General features: G+C 36.7%; 4 protein-coding genes and 1 pseudogene across 5 annotated transcripts; 2 read left to right on the forward strand and 3 right to left on the reverse strand.

Annotated features, from left to right (window-relative positions):
* Positions 1–1,066: 1,066 nt before the first annotated feature.
* On the forward strand, positions 1,067–3,095 carry LOC120124287 (putative glycerol-3-phosphate transporter 5). Its single transcript, XM_039142986.1, has 2 exons — positions 1,067–2,146; positions 2,459–3,095. The coding sequence occupies exons 1-2, from the start codon at positions 1,186–1,188 to the stop codon at positions 2,989–2,991; spliced, it is 1,494 nt and encodes a 497-aa protein (XP_038998917.1). The 5' UTR covers positions 1,067–1,185; the 3' UTR covers positions 2,992–3,095.
* Positions 3,096–3,247: 152 nt separating this feature from the next.
* LOC120124288 (probable protein phosphatase 2C 27) lies at positions 3,248–6,367 on the reverse strand. 2 transcript variants are annotated; one of them, XM_039142988.1, is made up of 5 exons: positions 6,026–6,367; positions 5,103–5,303; positions 4,158–4,369; positions 3,470–4,035; positions 3,248–3,422 (listed from the first exon to the last, which is right to left on the reverse strand). In XM_039142988.1, exons 1-4 carry the CDS (start codon positions 6,194–6,196, stop codon positions 3,474–3,476), a joined length of 1,146 nt encoding a protein of 381 aa, XP_038998919.1. In that variant the 5' UTR covers positions 6,197–6,367; the 3' UTR covers positions 3,248–3,422; positions 3,470–3,473. The 2 variants fall into 2 exon arrangements, with proteins under 2 accessions (XP_038998919.1, XP_038998918.1); XM_039142987.1 differs by having other exon boundaries at positions 3,341–3,426; positions 3,474–4,035; positions 6,026–6,366.
* A 2,952-nt stretch (positions 6,368–9,319) lies between these two features.
* Positions 9,320–13,430, forward strand: LOC120124285 (annotated as a pseudogene).
* Positions 13,431–13,503: 73 nt separating this feature from the next.
* Positions 13,504–15,702, reverse strand: LOC120124286. The gene is made up of 4 exons (XM_039142985.1): positions 15,227–15,702; positions 14,255–15,135; positions 14,081–14,152; positions 13,504–13,982 (listed from the first exon to the last, which is right to left on the reverse strand). Exons 1-4 carry the CDS (start codon positions 15,548–15,550, stop codon positions 13,694–13,696), a joined length of 1,566 nt encoding a protein of 521 aa, XP_038998916.1. The 5' UTR covers positions 15,551–15,702; the 3' UTR covers positions 13,504–13,693.
* A 1,867-nt stretch (positions 15,703–17,569) lies between these two features.
* LOC120124289 lies at positions 17,570–18,950 on the reverse strand. The gene is made up of 3 exons (XM_039142990.1): positions 18,706–18,950; positions 18,413–18,531; positions 17,570–17,673 (listed from the first exon to the last, which is right to left on the reverse strand). Exons 1-3 carry the CDS (start codon positions 18,862–18,864, stop codon positions 17,586–17,588), a joined length of 366 nt encoding a protein of 121 aa, XP_038998921.1. The 5' UTR covers positions 18,865–18,950; the 3' UTR covers positions 17,570–17,585.
* Between the last annotated feature and the right edge of the window lie 321 nt (positions 18,951–19,271).

Genomic DNA, 19,271 nt, shown 5'->3' on the forward strand with positions numbered 1-19,271 from the left:
TACATGAACTAATTCGTGTATACAGAGAGAAGAGATCAATGGAGAAAACAAAGCTTACAATAAACCTACTTCAAGACTCAAACCAGCTTCCAAGGAAGGAAGTGATGGGAAGCAAGAGGAACTCCATGACCGATATGCCGACATTGTGGAAATGGACTACTCTCCTGCCAGGAGAAAACCTCCAATTCACAACTAAGAGTAGGGGGACAAAAAAGAAGCAAAAGTTTTGCTGGGAATTGGGGACAGTCTTCAAGGAATTACTGAAGATTTTTTAGGATTATGAAATGATCTTGGTTTGCACATAACACTAATTCTTTTAGGTTTTGTGATCTTACATACTATAGAATCGAAGTTTTGTAGATTTTGGTTTCTTTGATAGCATAACTAACTAATGATTCAATATCTCTCAAGACATGTATTGCTTGGATGAATGTGCAGAATTGAAGTAGATATTGATGATTGAACATTGTGTGTGCTCTTTTTACTGTTAAGTGACCCACCATGTTTCACTTATTGAGGATTTTGGGCTACACCTACCATGTTATCATTTATTCTAATGGTCAGGGCTACACCTATGCTGTGGTGTGGCCATTTCTGTACGGACCCTGCAATTCAAGAACCAATGCGTCTTCTAGCTATGTGTATGGTTTGTTTGCTGCAACAAAGGGATGGCGTTGAACTGGAATCTACCTTCACTTGAGATTCCCTGTATTTTTGTACCTCCAAATTGCATTAAAGTAGCAGGTCTGTTTCATAATACCTGTACTTGTCATACTCCATTATTCATTCAGATGTGGTTCAACTTGTTTTTCCTATAATTTTCTTGCTCTTTCCCTAGGTGAATATGTTTTAATTAAATAAAAACGAAAATAATATTATCTAAGTGATCTTTGTGTAGTTAAGAGTGGAGTGATGTTGAAAAGTCAACTAAGAGTTCAATTACAATGGGAGAGACTGAAAGTTTTGACCTTTGACGTGAACAACCTCTCCAGTTTTCTTCATCTCTAATCAAAACCCCTCTTTTTTTAAAAAAAAATATATATTCTTGCATTTTTGTTAACTTCTACCATCTAATCCTTCCCATGGTTCATACCCAGATCACATATTCATCTTTGTTTCAATTCACGTGAAAGATTCCATTTTTCAAAGAGTTTTGTATCTCGAAGATCACGATATCCTTTTGCAATGCAATCCAAAACTCCAAGCCTAGCCCCTGGATTCACCCTTTTCCCAAACCTAAAGCCCCCACACAAAACCCTCTTCTTCCATCAAATCTTCGTCTTGATTCTCACCTTCTTAGCCTACGCCTCGTTCCACGCTTCTCGGAAACCCCCCAGCATTGTGAAAAGCGTCTTGGAACCAACGGTTCAATCAAATTCTACCTCAACTGACACCGGATGGGCACCGTTCAATGGTCCGGAAGGAACCCATCGGCTCGGTGAGCTTGATCTTGCATTTTTAGCATCATATGCCATAGGGATGTATTTCGCAGGACATGTAGGCGATAGGATCGATTTGAGGCTATTCCTTGTGTTTGGAATGATGGGTAGTGGCCTTTTGACCATAATCTTCGGGTTCGGATATTGGTTTGATGTCCATTTGTTGGGTTATTTCATTGGAGTTCAAGTCTTTTGTGGGGTTTTTCAATCCATAGGGTGGCCTTGTGTGGTTGCTGTTGTTGGGAATTGGTTTGGGAAAGAGAAGAGAGGATTGATTATGGGGGTTTGGACTTCACATACATCTGTTGGGAACATTATTGGGTCTGTTGTGGCTTCTGGTGTATTGGAATTTGGTTGGGGTTGGTCTTTTTTGGTGCCTGGGTTACTGGTTATTGTAGTTGGAGTTTTGGTATTTTGTTTCTTAGTGGTTAGTCCCGATGATTTGGGGTTCGAGATTATGTCGAGTGAGAAGGAGATTGAGATGAATGTGGAAGGAGAAAGCTCGGGGAATCTAGAAAAAGTGGAGTCTGAGGAAGCAGTGCTGCTCGAGAACAAGGATTCCGATGATTCGGATTCTTCGGCTGCTATCGGATTCTTGGAGGCATGGAAGTTGCCTGGTGTGGCACCATTTGCTTTCTGCCTCTTCTTCTCCAAGTTAGTGGCTTATACGTTTTTGTATTGGTTGCCCTTCTACATAAGACATACAGGTACTTGTTATCACTTGATGCCATTATTATTTCAAGAGTAAACTTGAGCTTTTTTAGGATTATCCAGTAGGAAAATTCAGTAGAGATGCATTCTCAATTATATGACCATGGCAATAAACCATCGGTATTTTTCGTATACTAGTAAAACCAGTCCTAGTATGGCGACATTATTAGCCTATCACAGATGGTTATCTTCAAAGTTATTTGTTTGCAGCTTGAGCACATTCTTCATGTTTGAATCTGTTCTTGATATTTGATTAGCTAAACCAGTGGATGTTTATTTCTAATTGCAAATTTGTGTTTGATTCCTAGCTGTTGCTGGAGTGCATTTGTCCCATAAAACTGCTGGGATTCTCTCTACAATATTCGATATCGGAGGAGTATTTGGTGGGGTGCTAGCAGGTTTTGTTTCGGATATCATTGATGCTCGTGCAGTTACTTCAGTTATTTTCTTATTACTATCGATTCCGTCACTGATTTTGTACCGGGTTTATGGAAGTGTCTCTATGGTTACCAACCTTTCATTGATGTTTCTGTCTGGCTTGCTAGTGAATGGCCCTTACTCACTAATTACAACAGCTGTTGCTGCAGATCTTGGTACCCAGGAATTGATTAAAGGAAACTCCCGTGCATTAGCTACTGTGTCCGCAATCATAGATGGCACCGGCTCTATCGGGGCTGCTCTTGGACCACTTTTGGCCGGATATATATCTACTAGGGGTTGGAATAGTGTATTTTTCATGCTAATTTTTGCTATATTCTTGGCCAGTTTATTCTTGATTCGTGTTGCGAAAACTGAGATTAGAAGGATGGTAAATGGCTTCAGAGTAGTGACTGCAAGTTGATGCGGTTTCTCGAGGCCTCGGAGGCTCGGACTGTTTAGAGAAGCATCTCATTAGGATACAGCTTATGCTGTTAAAAGTTTTCTTTTCCTTGTACCACAATCTCTATCGTATTTCATTCTTTTATACACACAAAACATCTTCAGTTCACATGTACAAGAATCTTTGTATCAGAATAAACTTCATTACTCGTTTGACCTGTAGCAGATCAAAGTTTGTGCTAAAAAATTGTTCAATAACAGAGATTTATTTCCGTTTACAATCAATTGTGTTCCTCAAATAATCCTAAGCTTCATTAGAAGCTGATAAGAGTGATCAGGAAATAGAATCTAGAGTCTTCTTAATTCGATTCTTTCGAGTTTTCTTTTGTTCAATTGGTGATAGTGTGTACACAGGAAGATCCTACCAGAACAGCCAAGTATTAGCCAGTAGCTAGTTCTCTCCAATGTGTACGATGCATTGTGTGTAAAAAATGTAACAGAGTTTTATCCTTCTAAGAGGCGTTTGAGACTCTGAAGCCCCTCAGCAGATATACTCCTCCTGACTCTTCCCCTTTGTCTGATGCAAGGCCGAGGTGGCTCCAAGTGAAAACTCACCACGACGACAGTCAGATTGTCTGTTGCTCCTCTTTTTATTGCTTCTTCAACTATTTCTTTGCAGCATAACTTGACATCGTTGTGCTCCTGGAGTCTCCGCCTCGTAAAATCTATGGCATTTTGGCTGGTAAAAACATCCCATATTCCATCGCTACCGATGATCAAAAACTCGTCTTCCTTGGTCAGTGTTATTAGTTTGAGTTCTGGTTCAGCACTTAGCGGGCCGATTCTCTCGCCTGTTTCCTTCATGCCTTCAAGGTGCCAATCACCTAATGCACGAGTGACCCCTAGTAAGCCGTTCAGATAACCATCGTCAATGAACCCACCCAAAGACTCGATTCGTCTCCTCTCTTTCACGCAACAGGGTCTATGATCCTTCGACATCTCTATAGCTGTTCCACGCCATGACAGTACCGCCCTAGAATCCCCAGCATTCGCCACAATTAAAGACCTGTGAGATATAAGATATCCCTTTCAGGCAAAGCAAAAAACCATAAAAGTTCATTCAGACATAAACGCTAAATAGTCGTTTCACTTCGTGCACTTGCCCAGAAAAACTTTGGAAGCGCTTACCTCCCATATATCATTGCAGTGAGAACAGTAGTGCCAGACGCCAATGAGGACTCGAGAGAGCACGACTTTACAAATGCAGCATCAGTCTCCATGAATGACCTGGTGACCGCTTTCTCTAGTTCTAGGGGAAAATCAACATCCTCAACAATAACTCTGGGCAAATGATCACGGACGAAATGAGAAGCATCCTTTCCTCCGTGCCCGTCAAAAACCTGATCCTTTTATGTCAATAAACAGAATGCTTATGTAATTCCTAGGAGCTAATCTGTCTCTTATGTTTTGTTCAATGTTATTCCAGAGCATTAGTTTTGGCTGCAAAACTGAGTTTCTAATCTATTAGGTAGCTACTCAGTTAAAAGTCATTTTAAATGGAAAATAAGTAAACGAGGTCTTCATCAAGAGCATTAAATACCACTAATGTTTCTGCAACAAATTCATCATGCATCACTATTATTTTACATCCATGCTTTACATAAACCATACAGCTAAAGAACTTAGCCCGAAAAAAGAAGACGATACCACTAATGTTTGATGGCTTCGAAGATGAACCGAGTGTTGTCATAACTCATATTGGCGTTCAGAAAGGCTAGAATTTAGAAATTTATCACTTCCGGGTTCACTTTACTGCGACTTCAAGATGGTTAATGTTAAGAACAGAAGCTGCAGTAACTTTCAAGTTTCGGTCATTTGTTAATGATGGGGAAGACAAGACGGATCTAGCGATGACAAGAGCACATTTATCTTTCCAATTAAGTTGGTTACGTGAAAGTAACTCGTCTGAATTATTGCAAGATGACCGAACACGTAACGGTTCTTTCCTAGATCAAAGAGTAGTAGGAGAACAATGTATCTCAATATTCTAGGACATTAGTATTAGAGGCAAGGGTGTTGGAAAGTCCAACATGCCAATATATAGGGAAAAAAGAGGATAGTTTACGAACTTACACCGTAGAAGGAAATGGCTTCTTCACTCACTAAATCACAACCAAAATTCTTGGCCAAGTCTGCAATGCATATATGAGTATCCTCCATATAGGGACGACCCCCGATGTCAGACCACTCCCCTGACCGGAGAGTGGGGATAAAATTTGTCAGCAGGTCATTTTTTCTTTCCATGGCAACTGAATCCTCGGAAATACTTTCTAGCTGTAGGAAACACAAATGAGGAGGAGGCTATCAGAAAATTACCATAAAAGAAACCCGAAGAAGCATTGTCAAGGAAGAGAGAACTATAATTTACAAATGAACTTAATCCTTCCCGGATACAACTGTATAAGATAGCAAAGTCGTATATACTTCCGAAAACGATTGCAGTGGCGGTCGACAACACAGGTGAGGTTAGAAGATAAAGAAACCTTAAACATATAACATTAGTGAAAAAGCATTCTTACCAATTCCATTGACTAAAGACAACACACTCTATGTATTTCCAAGTCATGGGTAGATTGAAAACCCTAAATCAAGCTAAATTCCAGACATGCTTCAATAATTCATCAAAAGAGAAATTGTTACTAATGAGTGATGATCAAAGTGCATACACAGGGAAGAGTGTTGCGTGCCTAATTGCAATCTGTTCATATCAATTAATATCAGAACCATCAACTATCATATATTTCTTTATGAGATATATCAATAAAACAAAATTCTCACCTTAAAGCACAAAAGCACCAAAAATACAAGTACCCAGAATAGAATTAAATAACACACTGTCATCAAATCAAGATTCTTCCCAGAAACCAAGAACACATATACCATCCAAACAACAAATTTCTCAACTTCCCAAAAAAAATGTCATCAAAAGCAACTTTTTTCTTCTTTTTCAGAAAACAAAAATGATAACAGGAAATGAAGTTTGGGGGATACTAAACTCTATTGCTGCCACTGACAAATTCCAAAGGAGGGTCATTTTGAGCCCAATTCTCCATCTGTGCACACAAGAAATCACCCCAAGAAAGCAAAGACCAAGACTTTTTGTTGGTATAATTGTCATTAAGGTCCTCCATTTCTAGGCTGACCTGCTCTTTATCTTTAACAAGCATGATGGTGATAAGAAAAAAGCAGGGAAAAGAAATGGAAATTTCTGACTTCCCCCCCCCCTTTTTTCTTCTTTGAGCTTCTCAGCAAGTTGTTGAGCGCTTGCAGAGTAAGAAGAGCCAAGAAAAATAACAAAAACAAATAAACAAGTGAGAGAATCTGCGGGGAAATAATGGAGTGGAGAGAAATTCTTGAGAATATATTGATATTATATATTTGTTCTTGTACTGTATTTCATATTATATGTTTTATAAAGGATTATAATATTGATGAGCTGAGAATTCCAAATTCTCTGTACCAAAACGTGGCTGAAAATCACTCTGTTCGGTTGGTATGGTTAGGTTCCTTTCAAATATCTTTTCTTTTTGCATAGGCTTAGGATTCCCAACTTTCGAAGAAAAATATGCCAAGTCCTTGAATTTTTTCACTCAAATTCAAAAATTAATTGATGTCATCTTCTAATTAATGAGAATAGTCATTGACAGTTAATTTCTTACACTGTTGATTTGATGGTTTATATGGATAATCATTTTATCCAGATTCCACAAATTTCAATTCCATCTAATTGGATAGATTTCTTTCTATATATGTTACTATTAATTTACCAAATAAATTGTCGTATATAAATTAGTTAAATGTTTCTTTCAAGTTATTTAATTAGAACAATTACTTTAAACAGATAAATTATCGTCCTTTAAAGGACCATAAGAGTAATGTGATAAAAGCTGCATTTTCCTAATGCAAAATCCTACTTCTAGTGATATAGTAATGGAAGAATGAATAGACTGACCGGAAAGGTATAAATTAGGCATATAAACTTCATCAACAAAACACCATCTACATCCTATCAATTAGGGTAGAATGAGAGAATACTGAAAGTTCAAACATTGAAGTAACTTCTGCAGTTGAAGTACATGGGGTATCTCCAAAATTCCAGTCTTTTGTAATTTGACAAGATCCGAGCAGTAAAAATAAAAACATACGAAAACCGAAACAAAACAATCTAGCAGTCGAAGGTTCAGTTCGGGAATTTTGATGTATTATCCATTTGTTCATACAACCTCGGACTACTGCATGGAAATGCTTGCACCTTACATTCCGGTGAAAGCTTTCTTTCCTCCACCGGAAGATCCAGCGGGAATCACTTTCAGAACATTGAACCTCACAGTCTTTGACAACGGCCTGAAATTAGAAAGCGATGAATGCGAATTACCAAACAAGCTACCTGCGAGAATGATTAGATTCATAGACAATAGACGTATAGGATCGTTCTGTTTAGGAGTTTAACCTGCATTGCCCGATAATTACGTGATCCCCTTCCTTCACACGGAAGCATGGGGAAATATGAGCAGGTATGTTTGAATGTCTCTTCTCATACCTACGCTTAATTAATCAACGTCAACATCAACTGTATTAGCAACATGTGAAGTCAAATCTCTTAGAGCAACTCCATCGCTATGATGGAGTGGATTTCAATCTCCACTTTAAAGACTCCAATCTATCGTCACTTACAATCTTACTTTGAAGTGGTTACAGTTGTATACTACATCTGGCGAGCAACTATAACTGCGCTATATTTTTTTGTTAATTTTGTTATTTTTTTGTTATTTTTGTTATTTTTTTGCTTTTGTTTTTTTTACTTTCTTTTGTTATTTTGATATTTATTAGAAACATATATGTTTTATTTTATATTTGTAAAATCAATATTATAATAGTTAAATATTATGAATAAAGTAGAGTTGGTGGAAATGTAGAGATAGTGCTGGAGATGAATTATTATTTCATCTTTAGAGTAAAGATAGAGATGTTGTAAAGTAGATATGAGGGCTGGAGATGGCCTAACTCATATTATCACGCAGCATCCTTGTTCCGGTGGCCGATGGCCATCAGGACGTGGTGATGAGGAGGACCTGGAGCTTATGGTGCATATGCGGGTACCGAAGGTGGTGGTTGACCTTGGTGATGTTGGTGGTAATAGTGAGGATACTCGGGACTCGTCAGTACATGCGGCGGCCCAAGGTGCGAGTGGTGTGGTACATGCAGAGGCAAAGGCCCGAGGTATGGTTGAGGAGGTCCAGGCGACGGTCCTGGATGTGGATGGTGCGCATGGTGGATTGGTGGCGACGGTAGGGATGGCATTGGACTCGAACCCGACGGTTTCAACCCGATCGGGTCATTTTTTTAAAATTCGGTTTGGGTCAGGTCGAGTCTCGGGTGAGAATCCTTTGTTCTCAGATCAAATCAGGTAGACCAAAAACCCTACATGACCCATGACCCATGCCCATCGCTAAGTGGCGGAGGGTAGCCCATCTCCCCTGCTATGTTAGCTACTATATGCACATCAAATTGTTCAAGCCGACTATTATTGGTACTCATATTAATAATAAAGTTAAATTATTAATTGATTTATTATTCTTTAATCAATAAATATATTCCAAATAATATAAAAAAATATTCGTGGCTGAAAAAGGATAAGGCAACCAACAAGTCACTGTCAATTTAGAATTCCCATCACCGAATGCCTGTGTTTGGTCAATTTTACATGTGTTCTCCCAATTGGTTCCACTTTTTGTTGTTGTTTTTTTATCACACGCAATAAATATACATATAATTATAAATGCAACAATGACCCATACAATACTTTAAAATTTTTATTTTGACCATTAATTATAATAAATTTTAAAAATCTAATGATTAAATTTGCCATTGAACATAATTTATTTACTTTTGATATACTTTTTAATTAAGCTAAGTGACGGTAAAGAGTCATATCTGTTTATTTATACTCTTAATCGTTTAGCAATAAATTAATTGATTCGTGTGATATACTCAAGTTTTAACATAATACTAAACTAATAAATTCTTATACAAATCATTATCACCCCTTAATAAATTTGTATAAATATAAATTTTAGTATAAAATATTTTCATTTAAGATCATTATCAGCTAATCTAATAAAATAAAAAAAGGGCTATTATAGTGAATTGAAATCCATGGTGTAAAAACAAAGAGTCCAAAACACAGAAGGCTCCTCTGTCTCTCAAACGTTTTCTCCCATTTATTCTTTCCCATTCATACGTAAGCCTGCACATGTAATTAATTTCCAAAGACTTTCCCTTCAAAAACTAAAGATTTTCCAAAGTCTTCTCCTTCTATCTTCATTTATTGACTTTCACTTCGAGGGAGGGATAAAAAAAAAAGCTTCTTTTCCCCCTCAAAAGCTTTTGAAGGAGGAGGCTTGGAAAGAAGGGGTTGAGATGGGGTTATGTGGCAGCCGGTTGGGGTCGAACCCATCGCGGGGGAGACTCAACCGCCGTCCCAAACGGCGTTCCAGAATCTCCTCGTTTTTCATCTGTGGTGGCTCTTCGTCTCATGCTCCTCTTGATGTAATTTGTCATCAAAAGTTTGGTCCTTTTTTTAATTTCCATTGGCTTATTTGGTTGATGAATTATATTGGATTCATATTGATTCTGGACCTCTTAATCATGAAGTCAATGCCCCATTTCTTGTCTTTTCTTAATTTTCTGTGTCCAGTAAACATTTTTGCATTCTGGGTTAGGCTTAATTTATATGGGGAAAAAAATCAAAATTAACTTCTTTCAGGTAATTATTATAGAAAACTATTTCTTCTTCTTTCTGGGCTTTTAATTCAAGCTTGAGGTTGCATGGTTGCTCAATTAATAAGCCAGGGGTTCCTTCATTGATTTTCCCCCCCTTTGATCATTTCTATTATTATTTTGTCTGAAATTTGCTAGCGTTCTGTCCAAGGATTTCAACTTTTAGTGGTTGCTTCATTTTAAATAGTGCTTTAATTGATGTTGTATTGATCATTCTGAAAGACAATAAATTTTCTTTCTGTATTACTGGTCTGGAATAAGGTCTTGTACATAGAAGTTTGAATGATGCAAAATTTGAGAGGGCCAGCCTTTCTTTTATGATATTTGAGCCTGGTTTTCTCCTGCAGTAGGTTCAATAATGTATTCACCGATAACTTCATAATGGAAAATGATCTTAAGGAAATATGAAGAACCTGGTTCCTTGCAGGATTTGATTCTCATGCTGTATTAGACTTTAGTTTTGATTAGAGAATATTTACTGGTTCTTGCAGCCCCCTTGTCCCAAAGAATAAGCTTGTCTGGTTGCTGTCCCATGGAATGTGCACATTCAACCGTTCCCTTCGCATGTAGACCCTTAAGAAGAGAAAAATAAAACAAAGCTTCCCGTGCTTGCAAATTTTGAAGTCAGTGCAATGTGTCCATAAGCTATTTGTGGTCTGCTTAAATTTCTGTAGTATATTTTTCTCTGAGTAAAAGAGAAATTTCATATTCGGATATATTTGCTTGGTCAGTTTTAGTGTATAATTTATTTGAAGGGAAAAACCAAAAAAGAAGTGTGTTGTTCTTTTGTATTGTATCACGTTGAATGGTTGGTAGGCTTGTAAAGTAAGAGCACTCTAGCTTAAATTAGCAAGACAAATTATTGGAGGCGGACATTAGTTTAGCAAGTTTTCTTGGTCAGATGCTTAGATTGTTTTTCAGATGATTTTGGTTCCTTTTCTTTTTTATTTAAAATAAACTATATGACTTCGAATTTTGAATATGTTCGTGTTAAGTTAAAATTTTGATTTAGCTTAACTTTTTAGCTTTCCTCTCGGTTCCAAGATGTAGACAGGAGGCAGCACAGAAGCTTCTTCGTGGCAGTGGTTGAGCATTTCTTAATCGTTGCTCCTAACCTGGGTCACCAAGAGAGTTCTATGAAGTCTTCAGGGTACAAGAGTCTAGAGTTCTAATTCTGTTAGCACCAGCAGATGTCTATTGGATTACATGTTCATGAACAAGTTTATGTCTTGGAAGTTATTGTCTTTTCTCTGTATTTAGAATGTAACCCTATTATTTTACGTGGAAGCTCTAGAATATCAAACAGGGAATAATACAATAGATTAATTTGATGTAGAGGGAAGCTTATCCAACTGGAATCCTAGTGAAGTCAGCAGAAAACTGTGACCCAGTTACCAACATCGTCCGAAGTCCATTGGAGGAATCTGCTCTGATTTGCAGTATGGGAACAAGATTTAGCAGCATAGACACTGAAACTGGACTTCCAGCTGAAAGCAGTACTGCAGTCAGTGAGGATTCATCTGTTGAAGGTGACTCTAGAGATGTAGAAACAAGTAACTGTGGGAAATGCTTGACTGAAAATACAGAGCTAGTTGCTCCTCATGTAAGTGCTGATTATAGTCGTGGTGAATCTCGTAGGGATGGTAGTACCTCACCTAGCATTCCCTTATTAGAACAACAGTCTTCGAACTTTGACTCAGTAAATCTTTCAAGTAATGAGGATGCAGTCAGATCTGAAGCAAACAATGCAGGATATCAGATGCATCCCGAGTCAGGTATTTTATCTCCTCAAGGGCTTGAAGACTCACATTCACTTAGGATATGTGTTGGGAATCAGTTGGGTGAAGTAACAACAGTCCATGACTCTGGTTCTACTTCTGCTTCTGCTTCTCATGCCTCGGAACCGGAGACTTCTCACTTATTAGGCGGTGAATCCATTCTAGAGGCAATACCTTCAGGTTTAGGATTTATCGTATCCAATAGGGAAAGGGGCCAGGGAGATGGAAGTGTTCTTCATGTTGATCTTGTGAGTCTCTCTTCCAATATTTTATCTGGTGCAAGTGCTGAAACTAGCAATCGTGAAGCCAGGAGGAACAACAGAAGATTGTTCTCGGATGCTTTTTCGAGACGTAGTTTTAGAAGAAGTGATAATTCCTCATCCATTTTTCTTTCGATGGATGATGATAATGATACAGGGTTTGATAACAGATGGCTCTTTGATTTCAATGGTGATTTCCTTTATGATGGAGCTCAAGGTGATTATGGTTACCTCAGAAGTAGAATTCATAGATTGAATGAACGACGACGACGACGCTCGAGATTAGAGGTAATTAATTGTGAAGCACTTTGAATTTAGATGTTTATCAAACTTGCTTTTGGTAAATTGAGATATATAGTCTCCTGTCCTTTTTTTGTTAAAGCATCTTTTGGATCTGTTTATGCATCTGTGAAGGCATTTAATCATTCTAATCATTTCACAACATTTATCAAATTCTCTTTAGCATTTGGGCATTGAATTATCTCCGCTCCAATGCAATGCCTAGTTTCCTTGGGTAACTTGTACTCATGAATTATCTCCTTTGACTATTTTCAGATCTGGGAAAGGCTGCGTGGTGGAAATGATGAAAATAGTCGGCCAACTACATTCTGTCCTTCTGGAATCCACCCTGATGGCACTTGCTCCTGTGATTCTTACTTGAGGACTGATGAGCCAGGTGCTCGTGTAAGCATATCACGAATAGTAATGCTTGCCGAGGCTCTATTTGATGTACTTTTCCTTTAGCAACTTCAATGTTCTACCTGTCTAATGTCGAACCACATTGTTTCTGTCATTATGTCTACTGTCCTTGCTGCATGAGATGTTGATATTCTTTTCGAAATTGTAATTTGTAGGTTTTGCATCGTCAACCAGTAGCACTTTCCCTATCTATGGTATCACCGCCAGCTCCTGAATCTGTAGTTGATTCTTTCCCTCTCAGAGTCACACAAAATTGGATGCAGCCGAATGCGGGGATGCTGTTGAACAGTAAGTTCTTTCTTAGGACTTGTAGATTGAAGGTGCATGTCAAATTGCTCCTGAAAGATTATAGGAAAAGTTGTGGTTATATTCGGTTTCGCCTTACTTTTAATAGTTATGTGTCTTTGCTTATCATATGTAGGATATTATTAATGTTTTCATTGCTTCTGATCGTAGGTGTCATATATGCTTGGCTGAATACGAGGAAGGGGACAAAATAAGAGTCCTGCCTTGCCAGCACGAGTTTCACATGGCGTGCGTGGATAAATGGCTCAAAGAGATACACGGGTACACTTACTACTAACCCTATGCTTCCCCTACACCGCACATTCTTTTTTCTCCTCCTCTTTCGGGAACTTACTTTTCTCTCTCTTTTACTCTGGTTTACAGGGTGTGCCCGCTTTGCAGAGGCAATGTTCGCAATGGTGGGGAGTCGTCTGCGTTAAACCCTGAGATTCCATCTCTTTGATCAAACTGTACACGTTAATATAGTGATGGATTCTTGTAGAAATCTATACCATGTTGTAGCATCTTATCTCCTCATAGATGTGACGTATATGGAATTAGGAAATGGGATATTTCTGGCCTTGCACTATATTCACAAATTGAGCATGTATCTGGTTTTATGTTCTATTCGATTGGTCATCGTACGATGTTGGCATTATCAAATCAGGATTCAGGAATGCATGAAGATCTGCAGTTAGATACATAAACACTACAGATTACAAAGAAGAACAGAGTTCTTCTATAACAGTTCATGCATTGGTACATCTTAAAAACTTTAGAAATGGTTGCAAATGTCTAAATAGTAAAACAAGATAATGCAAATAAATGGTATAACACGGCACTTGCTCGGTTGGTTTTTCACCTAATCCAGCAAAGGGCCATGCCTTTGGTTCCAAAAGGCTTTCTGATCTTGGAAGAAATCTGATTCTGGATAATTTTTAAAGCCCTTGGTGGTGCCACCACTAGTGTTACTGTCAAAGAGATTCGGGTGACAGTTCTCATTATCATCATCAAAAGTTGTCCATCGCATTGAGTTGTTCTTCTGCTTCTGTCTGGTAACATTTCTCATATTCTCCATCTCCCCTACATGCTCCTTGAATTCTTTCTTCACAACATCCAGTACAACTTCTCCATATCTATCACACCATGACCTTGAATATCGAAAATTGACAAATAAAGACTAAAAGAAATAGATAATGGCTAACTCTTATGTAAGCTAATGGAAACGACGGATTTTCAGCATCCTTACTTGGGGAAGAACTTTTTTAGGTCAGTCTTGTCCACAGGAAGAGTTGTGGAAATTGCTTCAATTTGATCATTCCTAGTTGAATTACATCAAGCGAACAACAAAATTAAGCAAATCTGCAAAATAAGAGTTATCAAATTACCACCAGTGAAGGTCTGATGGAATGAAATTGCTTACGAAAACTTAAGATTCGGGTTGGTTGTGGAGAGCTCTGCTTGAATCCGTGATAGTTCCTTCTTTATTTTGTCTCCCAAGACTTTATCAATGAAGAAATCTGATGGAGCTCCATCTGCAAGCAACTTCCTCTTTATCTGTTTTGTGTCCGGCCCCTCTCCGATCGGAGATGAAACAAGATGACATGATCCCGTGAAAGCTTCACTATCCGATCTTTCGTTCAGAGGCAAAGGAGCAGTCTCGTCCTCCGAATCATTTCTCCTCCATTTCTTGAATCCATCTAAACCCCATTGTTTCTTTGCTGATTTTGATGGTTTCTCCTCTGAACCATAGCCATTATCACCACCTCCACCACCATGCCCCTCTCTTTGCTCCCTATGAAAGAGGGTTTTAAATGGCATTCTCTTTGCCTTATCAGTTCCACTACCATTTCCCTTCATTGGTTCCATTGGGAATGTTTCTTCTTGCATTAGAATTGATTTTGTTTCGCTATCCTTACCCTTCAAATGACCATCCCAAAAAGGGTTTTCCATAGAACTCACCATAAAGGCAGATGGTTTCGAACCAGTCACATCGAATATGCTCTTCTCTGATCTGCTTTTACATGGCTTCTGAGACGATCCCAACCCGAAAACCGAGGCTGCTCCTTTGATCTTCGATTTATTCTTGGAATGCAATACACCGCCACTGTTACCACTGCAATTCTCGTCCTTCAAGTCGATAACAGACCACTCTTCTTCTCGATCCTCTCTCGAATCTTTCGGATTTGAGACGATTACATCTCTGGACTCAATCTCACCCCCTTGTACAGCTAACCGCTGCAACAAAGGCCTTTTCGAAGAATGGTACTCCTCCTCCGATATGCATTTCGCATAAAGCAGTTCCTAGACAACAACCCCAAATCAAATTTGAAGAACGACAATAATCTAATCATAAGAATTGAAAAGATAAAACAAAGTGGCTTTTAAATTATACCTGTAAGAAGAGCAATTTATCTCGCAATATAACTGGCTGTTCGAGTTCTGTCGGAGAAGCGATAAGGGTCTCGAGCAAATGAGTTCTAAAAGCAGTAACTTCAGCTTCACCCAAAATCCCTTCTTTATGCAGTCCCATGAGGTTCAATATCTGGTGAAACGATTCCTGCTGCCATTTTAGATTATCAGATTGAAGCTTGGAAAGCCTGAGTTCAGCAGCTGGTAACCTCTTCTTCTTGAAAGAAAAAGGGAGGATCTGTTTGCAGATAGAGGTGATGGAATCGTGGAGAGTGGAGTAGTATGTTGGGGTGTAACTGTACACCATTTTTGACCTTCTGGCTTGCTGGAAAGAGCTCGAAAATGGGTTGAATCTGGATTTTCGATTGATGATTTTGGTTTCCAGAGCTTTTATTTTTTTCGAATGAAAATTTTTGGAAGGTGCTGGTGTTGTTTATGGGGATTTTTGAATCTTTAGGGAGAACTTAAAACGGTCACTTGAAACTAGCCGTTGAGACTGGAAAGAGGAAGAAATGCAACCCCAATTATTTGTTCCCGAACGCTGTCGTTTCCTACGTTTATCCTCCCCCCCCCCCCAATTTATAACTGGGCCTCGGCCGATTCAAAAGGTAATTAAACATTTTAAAAATCTTTTTTTTTCAAAATAATATATATATATATATTAGAATTGGAATTATATTTTTCTTTCATCGTAAAATTAGTTTTATACATACAATATCTCGTATGATATTTATTTTTAATATGAATTTATTTAATTATTTCATTGAAATTAAAAGAGAGAGAGAGAAAATATTTTATTGACAATATTATAAAGATGATACCATATTTTTCTCATGTTACAAGTGAGATGAAGATATTAAAAATCATTTATGATATTGCAAAGCTAATAAATGATTCTAGAAGTGTTACAACATTATATAATATTTAACGAATAAAATTTAGATATAAAATCAATTTCATCTTTGAATATGTTTTTTATTTTTTTAGAGAAAAATAAATAATTTTTTTAACAATGAGAACCGGATTTTATTAATAATGGAATGAATCAAAATTACAGCGCGTCAAAATATAGAGAGAAATTTGGAGACTATAGTCACCAAAATACTCGTACAAAAAATAAAATATTAAATTTAAAGAAGAAAAATAAAAACTTCCATTGAGAATGACAGCAAACATCAAAACCAAATAACTTTCATAAAAACTCCTTGTCTCTATCGAATGAGCCGCTTTACGAAGTTAAAAAGGAGTAGAGAAGGAACCAAACAATCTGGCAAGCTGTTTCGTTACACAATTCTGATTACATCGGCATACAACTTTTTACCAAAAGAGGGGATCTGACTATACGTGATCACTAACAAACCAATCAGAAAATAAATGTCGTAATAGTTTTTGTGTGAGTGCCAAACCGACAGCAAATGTATGCGAAAAACGTACCAAAAACCATAAGGATCGTGCCATAAGAGCAGAGAAAATGCATGCCACAAGAGTAGAGAAAAACATGTCACAATGACAAAGATTCTAATTTAAAAGACTCAAAAAAAGTCGTAATATAAAAAAAACAAGTGAACTAATATTCGCCAGTATTGGGAAACCAACATTAAAATTAGTGTTGCAACAAACTAAACAAAAAATAAAGAAAAAGAAAAAGACGATACAAAAATATTAAAAAAATTAGGTTAAAAAAAGAGGCGCTTAGGGTTTTAAGATAAATAAATTCCTATTATAATCTAAAAGTATTATATATATATATATATATATATATATATAGAAACCACTAGTTTTATTAAAAATATTTCAAGTGACAATGGAAATTTACAATCATAATCGTAAATTAAATACATAATTCAGATATTTTCTTAAAATTATTGATACAAAATTAGCAATTTAAGGCAAATAAAACCATACAAAAAATATTAAAAATTTTAACCAAAACTCGAATAAAGGCAGATGCAAACAAATATGATTGTATCGATAAACAAATTGCGAAACAACTTGATATCTTCAAAGAAGTAGATAACCGAGTGAAAAAAGAGAGTTGATAATATGGCATGGGAGCGAAGCAGCAATCCTTCACATGAAATAATGAAGATCATATCTATGCTTAGTTACCATGATTTGAAAATCTATATTCAAAGAATACGAAATCTTTAAAAGTTCCGATAAATAGAAGGACTTATCAGAGAATTTAACCTGAACAAATTTTTAGAAATTATTTTTCGAAAGTATAACAAAAACAATAAATAGTATTAGTTATATTAACAATTTATTATATATTATTAAAAATAAGAATACAATAGTATATATGTTATTATATGATAATTTACACAGTGTGAGCGTAATTTCTACTTGGCCCACCTAACTCTCTTCTTCTTTGGTTCAAACCCTTGTGAATCCAAGCCCCCTCTCTCCAAATTCTCTTTGTTATTTTTCCTGATGAATTTCAATGGCCAAATGCACGGACATGACAAGTTCGAAAGGAAAAAGCTAAAAATAACTAATTACATTAAGCATAACATAAAGCATATATAAAATAAGTGGATTAATTTGCAAATACACATATTTATTGTATGAACAATTTAAATCCGATATGCTGTAAATTATGGTTTAAGGTCCAATTAACTCTTAAAACGTTTTTCGGTTAACACTTTTGCTAACGTGAGCTTTACGGTAAATTATATTGTTCTTCATTGAACTTTATTCTCTATCCCTTGTTTTATTCACCGTACTTTCAAATCTTCTAATTCGCTTGTTGAACTTTACGGATTGAATCATTTTGTTCACTCTGTCGTTAATTTTTTAATAGTGTTATGAAATGGAACAAGCATCAACACGACATCATTTTGAAAAACTCATATATACGTCGAAACGACGTCGTTTTATTTTATAGTTGAGTGAGCAAAATAAGAAAGATAGTGAAGTTCAATGAAGAGCGATATAATTTACCCTTTATATTTTCTATTATTTTATATTAAATAATAATAAAAAATAACACATCATCAAAACGTTAGAAAGATAAAAATAGAGTGAGCAAAATGATTCAATCTGTAAAGTTCAGTAAGTAAATTAAAAAAATATATATAATAAATAAAATATGAGAGAAAGTTAAATTCAGTGAAAAAGGATGTAATTTACTATGATCTTTAATATAAATATTCAGCCATTTTTTTACCTCTTAGGATGTGAGTTTCTTTGTGATCTCAACCTCTCATCTAATCTTCTCTTAGCTTCTCTTGCTGTTCCTCCCAGCTTCTCATCTTCACAGGCCTCGACTAATATGCTCCTTTGCTTCTATATTTTTCATTTTTTTTCCCAAAAAGAAAAACCTAATCAATCTCAATTACAATCAAATTAGTGCGATTATTATCGCAAATCAACTGCTGTGAAAATTGATTGCAATTCATGTCCCATCAGCCGAAAATTAAGGGGGGATCCTTGAAATAGATTTAAATATTGAAGAAATACCTGTAAACAAAAATGAGATTCGTGTTTGGTTGCATACAGACAAAAACAGGATTTCCTTGTGGAGCCAATTGCAGCGACGATTGGTGAATCGGATGAGCTTCCGTTCGGGCGGGTCCGTCTCCTTCTAGCACATTCAACACCGGGAAGCATACCGGCCATTGAAACAGATTGAAGCTATCTAGGAGGCGATTACGAAGAGAAGACTATCAGAAAAGAAACTGATATTAAAATGAAAAAGAGAACAGGGGAATCTGATTGAAAAGTGCTTGAACATCGAAGGCAATGTTTTGCTGGAACTATTAAGGGACGAGGAAAGAGGGAATGAAGTTTCATGGTAGCCGCTCACCGGGAATTCCGCAATTGCGTACCATACACAGCCACTAAATATATTGTAGGGTAAACTATGCATTTAATACCTAAACTATTAATTTTGATTTATTTTAGTACCTAATCTTTTAATATTTTTCAAAATCATACATAGCGTTTATTTTTTGTTTCACTTTAGTACCTACTGTTAAAAACTTAATGTGTTTAGTACCTAAACTATCAGTTTTGAATCGATTTAG

Source organism: Hibiscus syriacus, unplaced genomic scaffold (genome assembly GCF_006381635.1).
Source record: "Hibiscus syriacus cultivar Baekdansim isolate YM2019G1 unplaced genomic scaffold, ASM638163v2 tig00110415_pilon, whole genome shotgun sequence".
Lineage (NCBI taxonomy): Eukaryota > Viridiplantae > Streptophyta > Magnoliopsida > Malvales > Malvaceae > Hibiscus > Hibiscus syriacus.